Below are 17998 nucleotides of genomic sequence, written 5' to 3'. Positions count from 1 at the left end.
CAAGGAAGCATTACAGAGACTCACAAGCAGCAGACACTGGGTAGAGGCTTCACCACACCTGCCACAGAACTGTTTTAAGCCCAGGTTTCTGATGCCCCACTATATGTTATATGTGCAATCTTGTCTTCCAATCTATAGTCTGGGACTGCATACCAATACTTATGGGCATAATGCCCCCATTTTGAGCATATATAACACGTGCCCCGCTCCAATGGCACAGCAGATTTAAAGTTGTAGCATGTTAACTCACCTATAGTTAGTCTATGTACACCCGCCGGCTATTAACAGAATGTTTTCACTCTATGTTCTCCATGAGGGTTCAAACTTCTCCACCTCACATGAGATACAAATGCGCTAGCTAAATGGTGTCTTTAGCGTTCTTACTGTTTTTACGGCCCTACGGGTATTTAGTTATGTTGCTGCTGACCTGGTCAACAGGTGAGACAGGACGGCTTGCAGGATACATTCACACTTGAATTGACGCATTAAAGTTACACTACGATGCTCTGCCTGCTTACATTCTATCGATCTGTCAATCCCTTGTTCCAGATCTACCGGACTCTGCCTGGTCGTTTGACCGTATGCATAGACTCACACGCCCGGCCCGCATAGCAAGCGACACTCCTAAGGATGTCATCGTGAAGTTCCACTACTACACACACAAGGACACCTTACTAAACGCAGCCCGAAAAGCAAGCACGCTCCCGGATCCGTTTCAACAAATCTCCTTATACGCTGATCTATCGGCCGCCACCATGGCAAGAAGAAAAGAATTCATTAACATTACGAAAACTTTGCGCAACAATAACGTCTCCTACAAATGGGGCTACCCAACGAAACTTCTGGTATGGCGACAAGGAAAAACTATAAGCATCAACGATCCTGAGGAAGGGATGAAACTTCTAAAATCTTGGGGCCTATGGCTTACCTCTGACTCAACTTCGAAAGAACTCTCTCCCGCTGGCAGCTCCATCAAACGCTTACAACCAGAGTGGATTATGGCGGGATCGTCAGCTAAAGTTGCATGAAATGCTTCTTCACTCCTCCAAGTGTCACTACGATGAGTATATTACATGTGCCTGAATATTCAATGTGTATCATAAGGGTTATGTTTCATGTTCTACGTTTTGTTTTTATCTTTGTTTAAATGGTGTTCATCTGACTCTCATTCGTGCTTACAATGGTGCCCATGGCCCACCCTTTGCTTACGGCTACTTTACTAGCCCGGAATCCCTATGCCTTATTTTTGCCTATAATGGCTTTAACTTAAATACCACCAAGCCATATCAATTGATAAAAACCCGTACACCGGCAATTTAGAGCGATGAGCTCCCTCACATGTCACATCGCCGCTTTAACTACGTCTGGTAATCGAGTTTTACTTGTACTTTCTCCCTGCCATAATGTTAACTGCCCCACAATTATAATCATTTAAGCCGATATGTTACTATATTTATTCTTTACTCAGTTTTTACTTACTTTTCATGTAACATCAAATACACTAGCTTACAATGCACCCACAGGCGCTTTGCTACTATGTAAACTGCATTGTCTTGAGGGGCCAATATGGTCAATAAAGTAGTACACAGTCAGCCTAACAGTAACTCTTCAAAGCCATTTAATCTTTATGTTATATCAGTAATCTGTTAATAGAGGATATTGCTTATTATTTATTAATATCTTATTCATAATGCCCTCGCCTTTATATAAATATCGCACCTCAGATGCACTTATCATTTATGTTCACGTTATACAGTTATTATTAATTTCACGTAATCCCGCATATACGTTCAGATGTATATCGACCTTCAATGCACTGGTTTCCTCCAGGGCACCGTATTGCTAGTATTGCCAATATTGCTAGTTGTTTGCAAAATCTCCCTCCTTTACCAATGTTTATCAAAATTACTCGAATTCCCTTATTGACACTATGCTTGCTACACCACGACATCTATAGTAAAACACCGTGGTTATCCGGTATCATTTAAAATATTTGGCTTTTCTGCAAGGCGTAACCTTCTCACAGAGATTCGCTTAATCACCCAATTCAACAACCTATGATAGGGTATTTTCACAACGAAGTTTGGGCTCATTCGCCTATTTCATGTTTGGCTGTCCTAGCAATCTCTCCAGCCTTCACAAAGTTTTCTTCCCATTAGCTTTAAGGACAAAACACAATTAAAAAACAAAACACAAAAGGTATATTGAATATGGAGGGATATAATATAAATTAAGCAAAGTATTGTACGATAAGATCAGAATAAAAAAAAAAAATAAAAAAAAAAAAATAAAAACTATAAAAAACAAAAAAATAAAAAATAAATAAATAATTTTTACAAAAAATAAAAAATAGCAATAATATATATTGTTTGATATTCATTCAGGTTTGGGTTCCTCACCCCCCACGAGTCATCACTTGAGACACCCATTGTGCCTCAGTATGACTGGTTCATATTTCCCTTTCACAGTGAAAGGACTTGTATATAATTATCCTTGTTTTGTTGTTCCCCTTGCCTTCTCTTCTTTTTCCTATCTTTTCCCTAAACTCATACCTACCCTTAAGAAGTCACTACCTACTCCCATTCACATGCCACTGGATCTCAACAGAGTTTACCCACTTGTCTCTCGATGTATAACAACAGCCTGTGCATTTAGACCAAATTTAAGGTATCTAAGGCTCCCATTACGCTTGTATAAATCCCACGATGACTAACACTCTGAAAATTTTTTCTCTAAACGTAAAAGGTCTCAATAGCCCATATAAAAGAAGACAGGTATTGAAGGACATGCACGACTCAGGTGCAGCTATAATCTGCCTCCAAGAGACCCATTTTTGCAAAAATAATCCACCTCAACTACGTTCCACCAAATACCCTGTAGCTTACCATGCATACGCACCCAACAAATCCAAAGGTGTAGCTATTTTAATACACGCAGACTGGGTATTCACCCTCCACACTCAGTACGCAGATCCAACCGGCAGGTTGCTTATCCTAGTAGGTGAACTCAACGGCATTCAAGTGACGTTGTCATCCTTATATGCGCCTAATGATGCCCAATTCTCATTTCTAAATAAGACTATCAGGAAAATCTCAACTCTAAAACGAGGCCACGTCATAATATGTGGCGATTGCAATTGTATACTAGACCCCTCATTAGACATACAACGCACCAATAACCAAACACCTAACAAACTCACTGTCCACAATAGCAAATTATTCTCGAATCTCATTTTCGCGCATGATCTCTATGACACATGGAGAAATCTGTATCCTAATGCCAGAGATTATACATACTTCTCCCCAGTTCATCTAACTTACACGCAAATTGATTTATGCATGATAGATAAACTAACATTACCCCACCTTTTAGACCATACAATAGGACAGAGGACGTGGTCTGACCACGCTCCAATAGTCATCACGTTAGCAGTACCCTACCCTGCAAAAGGCTGTGGCACGTGGAGGTTAAACGAGTCTATCCTTGACTCACCCGAGTACTCCCACACAGTTGCTCTGGAACTACAAAACTATTTCCCCAATAATAATACAACCGACACGTCTATTGAATACCAATGGCTAGCTCATAAGGCGGTAATTAGGGGCACATTCATAAAAATAGGCTCAACTATAAAAAAAAAAATTCTGCAAACTCAAAGATTCACTTCACCAACAGCTCGTGTCCTTAGAAAACGCTAATAAATCAGCCCCCTCTAGATCCAAGACGAAACAAATATCAATAACAAGAGAGAAAATCCTCAACCTTAAAATCCGAGAATACGCTAATCAAGCAACCAAACTTCGACAGAAATATTACGGTCTAAGCAACAAAGCCGGCAAACTATTAGCCAGCCAACTGAAATCCAAGTACCTTCAAACAAAAATTCCATACATCCTCTCTAAGTCAGACACAAAACTTTTTAACCCCAGCGATATCGTCAACGAATTATCATTGTATTATGAGAATCTCTATAACCTGGACAAAAATGGGGACACACCCACTCCGAATAACGTAGATATCCTAGCATTCCTACAGAAAATATCATTACCGCAAGTAACACAACAACAAAATGCAACCCTAGATGCACCCTTCACAGAATATGAAGTGGCTACAACTATTCGCTCCCTTCCCAAGCACAAAGCCCCTGGTCCTGATGGACTTTCCAATTATTATTACATCAAAATGGAATCTCATTTAACTCCACACATTACAAATCTTTTTAATACTATAAAAGCAAAAGGCAGTTTCCCGAAAGAAATGTTGGAGGCATACATTGTCACTCTGCCCAAACCGAACAAACCACCCAAATCCTGTTGTAATTTACGACCAATATCTTTACTTAACGCTGATACAAAGCTATATGCCAAACTTATCGCTAACAGATTGAAACTTATCTTAAATAAATTAGTATCTGAAGAACAAGCTGGCTTTGTGCCTGGCAAACAAGTGGGCAACAACACAAGATTTTGCTTGGATCTAATAGAGTGGGCAACTCGTCAAAGGCAGTCCGGGGTCCTTATGGCTCTTGATGCCGAAAAGGCCTTTGATCGTCTCAATTGGGGTTACATGAAGGCCACCTTAAAAGCATTTGGCTTCTCAGACCTATTCGTCACAAGTATTCTGGCTCTTTATTCCGCACCCTCGGCGAAAGTTTTCAATACAGGCTTCACATCCACCAGTTTTAATATGTCTAATGGTACGAGACAAGGTTGTCCCCTGTCCCCCTTGATTTTTATTCTTTGTTTGGAACCACTCATCCGTTCAATTAAAAAAGACCCATTACTTCCAGGCCTGAACACTCCCGCAGGAGAGAAAAAACTTGCTGTCTTTGCGGACGATATCATTCTTTTCCTAAGAAATCCGACTTCTTCCATTCCCCATCTTCTACAAGTTTTAAGAACATATGGTAGCGTTTCTTTTTACAAAAATAATGTTAATAAAACTCAAATACTTCCTTTAAACATAAAACCCCACATTGTGGATTCTTTAAAGTCACAATTTCTTTTTGATTGGCGCAAAACGTCTATCACTTATCTAGGTATAAAACTCACCCAGACCAAAGCTCAAGCCATAAAAGAAAACCACGAAGCAACCCTATCTAAAATCACCAATAAACTTGACTCTTGGGATAGACTAAACACCTCATGGATTGGAAGAATTAATTCTGTAAAAATGATGGCACTGCCTCACATACTCTACTTATTCAGGACGTTACCTATTACCCTTCCAAATTCAATCCTTACAAAATTCCAAGCTGCAATAAATGCGCACATATGGAAAAAGAAACCCCAGAGAATCGCATTCCATTCTATATGGCGTCCCTTTCATCAAGGAGGTCTGAGTATCCCCAATATCGGTAACTACTACAAGGCTTCTGCGTTGGCTCAATGCCTGGACATTATGACTAAGAATTCCCTTCCGTTATGGCTTAAACTGGAACAATCATGTGGCAATATTCAGTCTGTGGAAGATTTACTGTGGTCAAAAAACTCTCATGACATCTCGTCCCTTCTATCGAGTACAAAATTTATGCTAAATTCATGGAAATTATGGAGTACAAAACTCTGCTCGAATAAAGAACTACTCTATCTAGCTCCGTTACGTGCTCTTTCAACGCTTTCCCCAGACCTGGCAATACAACACTGGTCATTACATGGTCTAACCCATGTATTCTCTCTATATGATATCAATGGTCTTCGGGCTTCCCTGACCTGCAGTCAGCTCATAATCTTCCGCATCGAGATATCTTCCTTTACCTACGAGTTAAACATATTTTAAATACTGCTGCAATCATTTATTTGAACACATCTACACTTAGCATGATTGGCCACAAGTGCTACTTGTCAACCAAAACCAGTCATCCACCAAAATTTCTCACAGCATGCTATTTGGCACAATCAGCGAACCTCAACGATGGTAAACAACCCTACATGACTAGATGGGAAAAAGACCTAGGAGCAGAATTTCATATTAAAGACTGGCTATACGCTATAACATCCACCAAAAAATCCACCAAATGTGTCACCCTTTGGGAAGCATATTATAAAGTACTGATGAGATGGTACCTAGTTCCCAGCAGACTGAGTAGAATTTATCCCGATACTAAAGCATTATGTTGGAGATGTAACAATGAAAATGGTTCTATTCTACACATATTCTGGGACTGCCCGAAACTCCGCACTTTCTGGATTTATGTGAATAACATTATACAATCGCTTTCTGAATCACATATTTCTCCTAGCCCAGCAGGATTTCTGCTTCATCTAATACCGGACCTACACCGTTTGCCCTCGAGAGCAGCAATTATCAATGTTTTAATAGCAGCAAAACTTTGCATAACATCACATTGGAAGAGTAATAAAGTTCCACCTATTTATGAACTACTGAGGAAAGTTCACACCATCTATTGCCATGAAAAAGAATGGTCCACTAGAAGCAGAACACCCAAATTCAGGGAACAATGGGAATCTTGGGACACCACCTACAACAAATTCATGAACTTGATTTAACCAACGAAAACAACCCAGTCATACGATATATTCGGTATTAACTGGCCCAGTGACTTCTGTACTTCTGTACAACACCGCATCTTCCCAAACCTTCCTCCCCATCTCCTAACCTCCTCCTCTATATCCCCTCAATTTATACCTCACTTCTCTCCCTCTATCTTGTAAATACATTATCTCTCATCTCTATCCGTATTCATTCATACGTCCAGCTCATAAATGTCTAAATTAGTGTATATTACTTAACACAAACAAATGTCGACCTATACACTCCAATAGAGTCATTAAGGATCCCTTTATTGCATTGTGGTTCAATTTGAACAGAGGTACTTGCTATGGGTCCATCGTTTGAATTTTATGTATGATCTGTCGATACTCGCATACTGCCAACTACTGTGTGCTGTAATATGCAATTGTGTTGTACTATGTGTATCATACTTTATTGTTGTATACTTGCGAATCTACAGTGCTGTTTGTATGAACATTGTGTTTTTTTTTTTTTTTTGCACCCTCACCCTTCTTTCTTTCTGTATCCCACAAGTTATTCCTATTTGAAAAATGCACAATAAAAATTAACATTGAAAAAAAAAAAAAAAAAAAAGAAATAGTATGCCTTTTTGGGTTAGTTGGAAAAAGCAGCCTGCTAAAATATTTCAAAATAGAATATGGACCCTTCAAAACCATCTATAAAAATTCACACTTAAAAATATGAAATTGACAGGTCTCTTTTACAGCACGGTAACTTCACAAAATAGTGTCTATGCATAGGCAACCTTCAGCACTCCAGATGTTTTGGACTACACCTCCAATGATGTTCTGCCAGCATTATGGGTGTAAGAGCATTATGGGGGATGTAGTCCACAGCATCTGGAGTGCCGAAGGTTGCCTATCCCTGGTCTAGGTCATACATTGGACATATTGTTTTACTCAGAAGAGGTAACTGAGCAGGAATTTATGACAGTGGCACTAATCAAGTGTATGAAATACCCAGTGAAAATGCAACAAGTATGTAAAACAATTTTTTTTTTTCTCACTACAAAATTTGAAATAAATTGGTGAAAAAACAATGGCAAGTTAAGTTATAATATATGCCTAACAAGATACCCTGGAGTGTCTGCTTTCTCAAATGGAATGCCTTTGTGGCATCAATATATCAATATATATATTTTGTGTGGCAATTTTGTTTTATGTGATGGCTACTAAACATACAAGACAAACATACCAACTTCAAAAATTGTTTCACATTGATATTTTATTTTAGTTCTTGTATTTTGTGACCTGTAACTTTCAAAATAAGTTTTAATCCTATACGTATTATGTACTCTATAAATCAAAACACATACATTAATTGATTTTGAATTACTTTTCCTAAGCTGGACATATTATGCACACATTATTATTGCCAAAACTTGGAAAAAATGCATTTATTTGTTTTTTTTCCCATTATTTTGCATTTTTTTTTAATAAATGAGAATTTATATATGTATATGTCACAACAAATTAAAGTCCTTTTTGTCGTCCAAAAGAACAGAATAATAATATGTGTTTGTACAATAAATGAGTGAAATGCAAATTGCAGTTGAACACAAATAGCAAAAAATGCAAAAATTGCTTCTGAAACGGTGTCCATAAGGGGTTAATGTTCTTATTGCCAGACATTGGAAACAAATAGAAGTCCCATTTAAAGATCACTTTATTAATCAATTGCTTTACCAGCTCGAAATGGATCAAGGGATCAGTATATCAAATCCAAGAGTAAACCGTAATCAAATATCAATAAACGAAAACTATTTAAAATTACTTGAGTTATCAGAACAGACTACCTGCTGGGCAGGACCCTTAAGTATTAGAAGGTTGTATTATATAAGGGAAACTTAGCTCTACAGCCTTGATGTCTAACTTGAAGGAAAAGTTAAAGTTAACATTATTTTAAACTTCTGAGAAGATATAAACCCCCCTTTTGTAGAAGGAATGTTTTTGTCATATGTATGATACATGTTTGAATGTAATGTTCTGAAATGTCTGTTATTTATTTAATTGTGAAAAATAAAGAATATTTAAAGCGGCACTGTCATGCCGAACTTACCTTTCCTCAATCTCTTCCTCTTCTCCCCCTCTCTCAGGATCTGTTATTCTTTTCTTCCTGTCTTCTTTAGTTTTCTTTAAAACCATAAGACAAAGTAGGGACTCTTTGTCTTATGGGATTCCTCCGCTTGACCAGCTCTGACCAGCGGAGGAGCAAAGTGTGCTTCATTTCCGCTGGTCAGAGCAATTTTCCCATGATCCCTAGCTTTCCTCCCAGTTCCCACAATACTTCCTGTCAGTATTGCCGAAAGTCCTGTCACTTAGACAGAACGCCGGCAAAACTGCCGAATTGCATCCTAACAGAATGAGCACCGTTTCTCCATTGGTGTTAGGATGCAATTCGGTACTTTGTTCGGATCGGAATTTCATTCAAATGAATGAAACTCCGATCCTATTCATTGCTGTGGCTGCATCTTGCAGCCGCTTAGTAGATAACTCCCTAATTCCCACGGTATCAGGGAGCTATCTACTAAAAGGCTGAAAGACCTAAATTGGTCTTTCAGCCAAATTTACTAACACCAAGTAAAAATGACTTGGTATTAGTAAATAATATGCCCCTACTCGCTATACCGCGAGTAGGGGCATGTCTAGTAAGCAGTGAGCAGCCTGTGGCTGCTCACTGTAGAAAAAAAAAAAAAAAAATATTGCCCCCCACCCCTAAATGACGGGTGGGGGCCGTAAAGTAAAATAAGGGAGGGAGACCTATTGTCCCCGGCCCCCACCCCTGAGCGGTGGGTGGGGGCCATAAAGATAATGAGGGGGGGGGACCTACTGTCCTCCCCCCCGGCCCCCACCCCTGGGCGGCGGGTGGGGGCCATAATAGTAGTAGGGGGGGGACCTACTGTCCCCCCCCCCGGCCCCCACCCCTGGCCGGCGGGTGGGGGCCATAATAGTAATAAAGGGGGGGGGGGACCTACTGTCCTCCCCCCCGGCCCCCACCCCTGGGCGGCGGGTGGGGGCCATAATAGTAATAAGGGGGGGGGGACCTACTGTCCTCCCCCCCGGCCCCCACCCCTGGGCGGCGGATGGGGGCCATAATAGTAGTAGGGGGGGGGGACCTACTGTCCTCCCCCCCGGCCCCCACCCCTGGCCGGCGGGTGGGGGCCATAATAGTAATAAAGGGGGGGGGGGACCTACTGTCCTCCCCCCCGGCCCCCACCCCTGGGCGGCGGGTGGGGGCCATAATAGTAATAAGGGGGGGGGGGACCTACTGTCCTCCACCCCCCGGCCCCCACCCCTGGGCGGCGGGTGGGGGCCATAATAGTAATAGGGGGGGGGGGGGGACCTACTGTCCTCCCCCCCGGCCCCCACCCCTGGGCGGCGGGTGGGGGCCATAATAGTAATAAGGGGGGGGGACCTACTGTCCTCCAGCCCCCGGCCCCCACCCCTGGGCGGCGGGTGGGGGCCCTAATGGAAAAAAGGGGGGGGGGACCTACTGTCCTCCCCCCCGGCCCCCACCCCTGGGCGGCGGGTGGGGGCCATAATAGTAATAAGGGGGGGGGGATCTACTGTCCTCCCCCCCCCGGCCCCCACCCCTGGGCGGCGGGTGGGGGCCATAACGATAATGGGGGGGGGACCTACTGTCCTCCCCCCCGCCCCCACCCCTGGGCGGCGGGTGGGGGCACTAAGTAAATCCCCCCCCCCCCCCCATCAAGGTGACTAGGGGTGCCCAAGCCCCTAGTCACCCACCCCCCACCCAAATAAAAAATGCCCCTACCTACCCCCCTCACCCTAAAAAATAGTGAGGGGGGAATAAAATTGCTAACCTGTAAAGTAAAATTAAACTTACCATTCGACGTCTTCTTTTTTCTAAAATCTTCATTTTTCAGCCCCAAAAAAGGCCAAATAAAAAACCATCATAGCCGTCGAACTAAAAATAAAATAAAAAACCCGAGCGCAAAAAAAAAAACCCGACGAAAAGAAAAAACCCGAGCGCACAAAAAAAATAATCCATCTTCACCCATGGAGGGCTCCGCGCAGACTGAGCTCCGCAGGGCGGGGCAAGGCTTATAAAGCCTTGCCCCGCCCTGCAATTAGCCTAAGAACACTCTGATTGGTGGGTTTAAGCCAATCAGAGTGCTCTTTGTCATTTTACAAGCGTGGGAAAGTTCTTTGGAATTTTCCCACGCTTGTAAAATGACACAGAGCACTGTGATTGGATGGCTTGAAAGCCATCCAATCACAGTGCTCTGTGTCATTTTACAAGCGTGGGAAAGTTCTTTGGAACTTTCCCACGCTTGTAAAATGACACAGAGCACTGTGATTGGATGGATTTAAAGCCATCCAATCACAGTGCTCTGTGTCATTTTACAAGCGTGGGAAAATTCCAAAGAACTTTCCCACGCTTGTAAAATGACACAGAGCACTGTGATTGGATGGCTTGAAATCCATCCAATCACAGTGCTCTGTGTCATTTTACAAGCGTGGGAAAATTCCAAAGAACTTTCCCACGCTTGTAAAATGACACAGAGCACTGTGATTGGATGGATTTAAAGCCATCCAATCACAGTGCTCTGTGTCATTTTACAAGCGTGGGAAAATTCCAAAGAACTTTCCCACGCTTGTAAAATGACACAGAGCACTGTGATTGGATGGCTTGAAATCCATCCAATCACAGTGCTCTGTGTCATTTTACAAGCGTGGGAAAATTCCAAAGAACTTTCCCACGCTTGTAAAATGACACAGAGCACTGTGATTGGATGGATTTCAAGCCATCCAATCACAGTGCTCTGTGACACTTTACAAGCGTGGGAAAATTCCAAAGAACTTTCCCACGCTTGTAAAATGACAAAGAGCACTCTGATTGGCTTAAACCCACCAATCAGAGTGTTCTTAGGCTAATTGCAGGGCGGGGCAAGGCTTTATAAGCCTTGCCCCGCCCTGCGGAGCTCAGTCTGCGCGGAGCCCTCCATGGGTGAAGATGGATTATTTTTGTGTGCGCTCGGGTTTTTTCTTTTTCGTCGGGTTTTTTTTTTGCGCACGGGTTTTTTATTTTATTTTTAGTTCGACGGCTATGATGGTTTTTTATTTGGCCTTTTTTGGGGCTGAAAAATGAAGATTTTAGAAAAAAGAAGACGTCGAATGGTAAGTTTAATTTTACTTTACAGGTTAGCAATTTTATTCCCCCCTCACTATTTTTTAGGGTGAGGGGGGTAGGAAGGGGCATTTTTTATTTGGGTGGGGGGTGGGTGACTAGGGGCTTGGGCACCCCTAGTCACCTTGATGGGGGGGGGGGGAATTTACTTAGTGCCCCCACCCGCCGCCCAGGGGTGGGGGCGGGGGGAGGACAGTAGGTCCCCCCCCATTATCGTTATGGCCCCCACCCGCCGCCCAGGGGTGGGGGCCGGGGGGGGGGAAGGACAGTAGACCCCCCCCTTATTACTATTATGGCCCCCACCCGCCGCCCAGGGGTGGGGGCCGGGGGGAGGACAGTAGGTCCCCCCCCCCTTTTTTCCATTAGGGCCCCCACCCGCCGCCCAGGGGTGGGGGCCGGGGGCTGGAGGACAGTAGGTCCCCCCCCTTATTACTATTATGGCCCCCACCCGCCGCCCAGGGGTGGGGGCCGGGGGCTGGAGGACAGTAGGTCCCCCCCCCTTATTACTATTATGGCCCCCACCCGCCGCCCAGGGGTGGGGGCCGGGGGGTGGAGGACAGTAGGTCCCCCCCCCCCCCTATTACTATTATGGCCCCCACCCGCCGCCCAGGGGTGGGGGCCGGGGGGTGGAGGACAGTAGGTCCCCCCCCCTTATTACTATTATGGCCCCCACCCGCCGCCCAGGGGTGGGGGCCTGAGGGGAGGACAGTAGGTCCCCCCTCATTCCCATTATGGCCCCCACCCGCCGTCCAGGGGTGGGGGCCGGCGGGGGAGGACAGTAGGCCCCCCGTCCCCCCCTTATTACCCTTTTTTTTTTTTTTTTTTTACAGTGAGCAGCCACAGGCTGCTCACTGTTTAGTGGACATGCCCCTACTCGCGATATAGCGAGTAGGGGCATTGGGGAGATTTTAATCTCCCTTGTGCTATTATGGGGGTCATATTGACCCCCATAGAGTGAGGGGGGGACCTGGGGGGCTTATGAAGTGGTGGGGAGCTCTGCTCCCTGCCGCTTCTATAGTTACATATTACAAGGAGGGAGCTGCACGCCGGTAGCTCCCTCCTTGTAATAAACTGAACGAACAAACTAACACTGATACACAGTGTTAGTTTGTTCGTCTGATTTTTTCTATTCATTCATTCGTCTGTCTGATGAATGAATGAATAGGTGAAATTCCCGTTCGCATGTCCAGGTGTTTCACTGGGCATGTGCGGGAATCTCACAGTCTGTGTAGTGTGGGTAGATGACGTGTCCCATAGGGACTTCACCTACCCACACAAAGATGGCGGCGCCCTGAATAAAGATCGGGCAGAAAATAAAGAATAAAAAATAGGTAATGTGGGGGGCATAGGGGCATTTGGGGGTGACTAGGGGGTCGATTGGATGTAGTTGAGGCGGGAGGGGGGTTAAAAAAAAAACGGAATTCGGCATGACAGTGCCGCTTTAATTAAAAAAGAAAAGATAAAAAAAGATAGTGGGAAAGGTCTGAATCCCAAAATAAACGTCTCAAACATTGAGGATGGGAAAGAGATCAAAAATGGATCATCAAGGTATACAGTGATCTAGTTGTTATTGTGTCTGGAGTCCCCAACTCCAACCAGTTACGAGTGGTTTCACATTTACCGCACTGTGTTGAGCTTCCAAAGTTCTTCCAATCTTAGTTGGTTTGATGAAGCAGAAATTCATACTTCCACAGTACCATACCAGTTCATAACAAGTTTAGGCAGAATTCGTAAGCTAAGAGCCGGCGGGTGACATGCACAGTCAATGAATATGGCTTAAAACTGTGATGGGTTGAAATAATGAAGAATGCATTTTAGTTGTGATTGCAAAAAATGTTTTAAAAATGAACCAAATAAAAGTGATCTAATGTGACATGCTGAATAGTTAATAAAAAAAATATGCACCTTAAGTATCCATTGTGTGATATAACATGCTAAAATAGCACTTACCATGGGTTTTTAGCCAATGTAGGAAATTCATTAGAATTTGTGAATTAAATTGCACAGTTGTGAAATTTAATCAAAATTCACTATTTAATTAGTAATGTATTTATCTTTGTTTGAAACCTATTTCGCTCCTCAAACAGTCCTTGAACTGGCATTCAAAACTCAACAAATATTAGCCATACTATGGTCAATGTGCATCCTGTGTACCAGTGTGCTGATAATTTATAGTGAACATTTAAGATCTATCCAGCACAGTAACAGAGAGGATACACAGAGCAGTGTACAATGCTTCCTCGGCTCCTGCTTCTGGGACTAATCGTGCTTTTCTTCACTGGAGCAGTGGTAGGAAAACTGTGAGTTTGCTCATTTCATTATGTCTGACTTTTTAAAGCAGGGTTCTCCAAACTATGGTCCTCCAGATGTTCCTGGACTACAACTTCCTTGAGTCTTTGAATTAAATGGATAGCCAGAGAATCATGGCAGTTGTAGTTCAGCAACATCTGGGAGGCTAGTTAAAAGAAAGGAACGTTTTATTTTTCATGTCAGCATAAAATCCAGCATAATCACACTTCATTCCATTCTTAAATGCGTTGAGAAGCTTTTCACCATGGTATGCATGCTGCTACCGTTGTGGGGTGCATGCCATCATAAGATGCCTTGTGCACCATTTGAGGCAGGACATTGGTAAAGATTAAAAAAAAAAAAAAAAAAACTAGGAATACAATTAAATCTGTAGACTTCCTAGAAATATGACCAGTAAAAATATATATATATTTTAAAGAGGGCATTTTTGAGATTATTTAAGAAACTTTTAATCCACAGATAAAACCCCTTTCTTAAATCCAGAAACTCGCTATAGTCAAATGTGGAGATTTCCCATTAGATGCAATTACAAACTTGGTTACAACTTGGTATCTAAAAAGATAGCTGCAAAATTGTCTAAAATCTATACATATAAAAGTATTAGAGTACAGGTACTTCTCAGATGCTGAATGTTCCCTGAATATTTATCATCAATCATATGCACTTTTAAAGAGTTCTGCTTGCATTGATTTAACAAAAAAAAAAGAAAAAAATACTAACGAAGATTTTATAGATTGAATATTTAAGAAATTGATCCAGTGTCCCACTAAAATACCTATGACCAGGAGAGGCCTGGTGGCATGGCCAAACTTCTTCGGAGCTGAAACAAGTTCTGAACTCTTTAACATATCACTTGCCAATAGATTAACTATAATTAAATTAATGTAGATGTCAATGCACCACTTTATTGCCTATGTTAATGGATACTTCAGATTGCTTAAGATAGGCTTAAATGTGAAATTAATTCATATGAGTTTAAAAGTTAAAATTTTCAGAAGATGGCAAATGAATCACTTTTGCATTTAAATTGCTACAAGTTAATACCTTATTGATTACCCATAAGCCATTTTTGTAAGAAAAGGGCATGTTAATTATTGATATATTTATTAATATATATTTCTGGTATTTCTTTTCTCATACCTTTTTTATTTTCCCTACCTCTATATTCCAGTGAATAATTTTTATTTTAGTATAAAAATGACTAACTTTTCAAATGCGAATTGTAGAGAGATATGCCTCATTTATCACATGTGCCATTTTGTCTCACATTTTATCATCTCATGCTCTACCTGCATTTATCATGTTCTATGTTGTCTAATCTTCCATCATTTATTTATTACATAACTATTTTTCTCACTCTCTTTCACATAATGTATCACATGTACAATTTCATAATTGAACAATAAATACATTTTCAGGAAATATTTGAAAGTGTATGTTCAAATCTGTAGCAAATGAATTAGTTATCTTTATTTGTATGATAAAATACAAATTAGCGGATCTGTATTTCTGTGCCACATTTCTCCCTTTTGATATTATGTGGGAACTCTGGTGCACTGTTCTAAACACAAATCTGTCTGTGTGTTCCAACCACTTTTTTTTTTTTTTTTTAATTTATTAAAAAAGTTTTCTTTTTCTTATGCATAAGACGTTTACAAATGATGAACACGTGTATGGTACAGCGTAGTAAATTAAACATTGAAACAGAATAAATCCGGATAAACATATTACATGGTGGTGTAACAGAGTGATTGCATTTTACAATTGTTGAGAAGCATAAACTTATACATACAAAGTGTAAGAATTTAATTAATTTTAACACTAACATCCCTAGTAATGAACTGAGTGAGAAGTTAGGTGGGTACTATTCTCAAGTCTAAATAAATTTGTAGTGACATGAACAGTGAATGAGACCCTAGGGGTTGATCAAGTTGGGTTGCCTTTCCAACCACTTTTTTATCTCCTCAAGATTCCATATATTGGTGGATAGATATCTTGAAAAACATGTAAAAGGAAACAGGTTAAAGAGCATTTGCAGTATAAACGCTTGGCAAAATATTATTCTTACTCATAAATTACCTACAAAAGTTACTAAAATTTCACATTTTAGAACCTTCGTATGCTTGAGAAGCCACTCCTGTTTATTTTCCTATGTTAAGCTGCAGCAACATCAACTGCTGCAGCTGTGTCAGCAGCAACAATAACATTCAGAAACAGGCTGTACCCAAAAACCAGCACATACGTTTAAAGGTTGAAGGTAATAAAAATAACTATTAAAATAATAAAATAATAACATGCAGTCCAAATTTTCTTAAAGTAGCTTTGAATCCTAAATGGCTTGATCCTTCTTCAGAAGTTACATGTCAAACGTAAAAAGAAAATGATCAATAGTGTAGTTTTTCTCAGAAAAGGGTGGATAACAAACAACAAGATAACAAACAACCTCTCACATTAACATGAAACGTTCATACAAGCCCCAGTAATAATAGCGTATAGTGGTATAATCTCCACTAGTGGATATGGATGTTGTCTTGGTGACTTCAGAGTTTTGCTGTGCAAAATATGAAATGACAAAGCAAGACTCCAATTGTGCAATATTGTAAATATAAATTTACTATTGTGAAAACCAAAAGATAGCAGATACACTCACAAACAATTTGTCTAAAGCTCAAAGTTTCAGGCATGATGTGGCACAATCTCCACCTAAAGATTGTTCATATTCACAATATTCTAAGCAGCATGGATGTATATGGAAGGAAAATCAAAAGTATATAGTGCTCTCTGTAATTGTGTATATCAAAATAAAGGTGAGAATGTACTCACATTTCCAAGAACAATACAATTGCTTAGTTCTATCAGCATAGGAGTAGGTGTCCAAATTGAAGAAGGATGTGCTTCAGAAAATATTCCAGGAACAAAATGGTAAATAAAAAACAATAAATACAATTTTAAGCTGTGAGAGAAAATGTGGAATGGTTGTTGAGGGAATATATATTAGGCCTGATTTACTAAACAGCAGTCAGAGGTTTCTCAATTAAATGCCCCAGGGAGAGATGTTAGGTTTGCAAGATACATTGTTTGTACTCTGCAAACCACGGTAAGGGTCTCTGGGGCAGAGTATTTGGAGAGCAGGGTGGGCCAGTGTTCCAATAGCACTAGTTGCTATATAACAGCCAGACCAGATCTTGTGATATACTTTAGGAGTTCCAGAGATGTGAACTAATTGATACTCACCTGTAGCTGGCCAATTAGCAGGCAGACTTTTAAAAGAAGGGATCAGCCTGCTGCAGAGTGAGGGAGAAAGAGCCAGAGGGATGGTGTGTTTTGCAGCTATATTTTGCTATTGCAAATTGGTAAGTGGGAAAGCCACCCAATTCCAGTTAGTGATTATTGTGTTTAGTAAGTGCTCAAACAAGAGCAAGGAATTTGTTTTTGTTTATTATATTTTGCATCAAATAAATCAGAATCACTGATCTCATATCCTCCTCAGATCACATGTCTGAGAATCAAGTACCTTGCATTCTAGTAGCATAATATCTGAAAGTTTTGTTGTCTGGTGGTCAAATAGTTTAACAATCCATTGGTCTAATAGTGTGTCTATGTGTGTGTGGGGAATTTAGGTTTTGGGCTCCCATCAATCTGGTGTGAGGGTCTTAAGGTAGTCCTCCCAATGCTCCTCTTAGATATGTTTACTGGGAGTCAGGTGTTTCTGGGACATAGCTTCGTAATCAAAGTTTGTCATGATCTGCCATATCAGGGCCTTAGTGGCAGGTGCCCCATTAGTTTTCCCTTCCTGTGCTATCATTGTCAGGACTGATATCAGGACATGAAAGATCCAAACCCTACTCCTTTTCTCAAATTGGTCCAATGTTAGGAATAGCAGTCCCAGTTCTGGTCGGAGCGTAATCGTTTATCTAGTATTGTTGAAATTATCCTCTCTACATCTTTCCACTAAGGTCGGATACGTGGGCATGTCCACCATATGTGTAAGATCGTCCTCCGT

At 41.4% G+C, this 17998-nt stretch overlaps 1 protein-coding gene across 1 annotated transcript in view; it reads left to right on the top strand.

Moving 5' to 3' along the window:
- The first annotated feature begins 13848 nt into the window (after positions 1–13848).
- LOC134575464 (alpha-2-macroglobulin-like) overlaps positions 13849–17998 on the top strand; it is a 248467-nt gene continuing 244317 nt past the window's right edge. The window contains exon 1 of the mRNA XM_063434757.1: positions 13849–13985. Within this exon, the coding sequence (XP_063290827.1) occupies positions 13918–13985 (68 nt within the window). The 5' untranslated portion in view covers positions 13849–13917. The remainder of the gene's footprint in view (positions 13986–17998) is intronic.

Source organism: Pelobates fuscus, chromosome 10 (genome assembly GCF_036172605.1).
Source record: "Pelobates fuscus isolate aPelFus1 chromosome 10, aPelFus1.pri, whole genome shotgun sequence".
Lineage (NCBI taxonomy): Eukaryota > Metazoa > Chordata > Amphibia > Anura > Pelobatidae > Pelobates > Pelobates fuscus.
The sequence above is the reverse complement of the archived record's forward strand: the minus strand, read 5'-3'. Positions and strand labels throughout refer to the sequence as shown.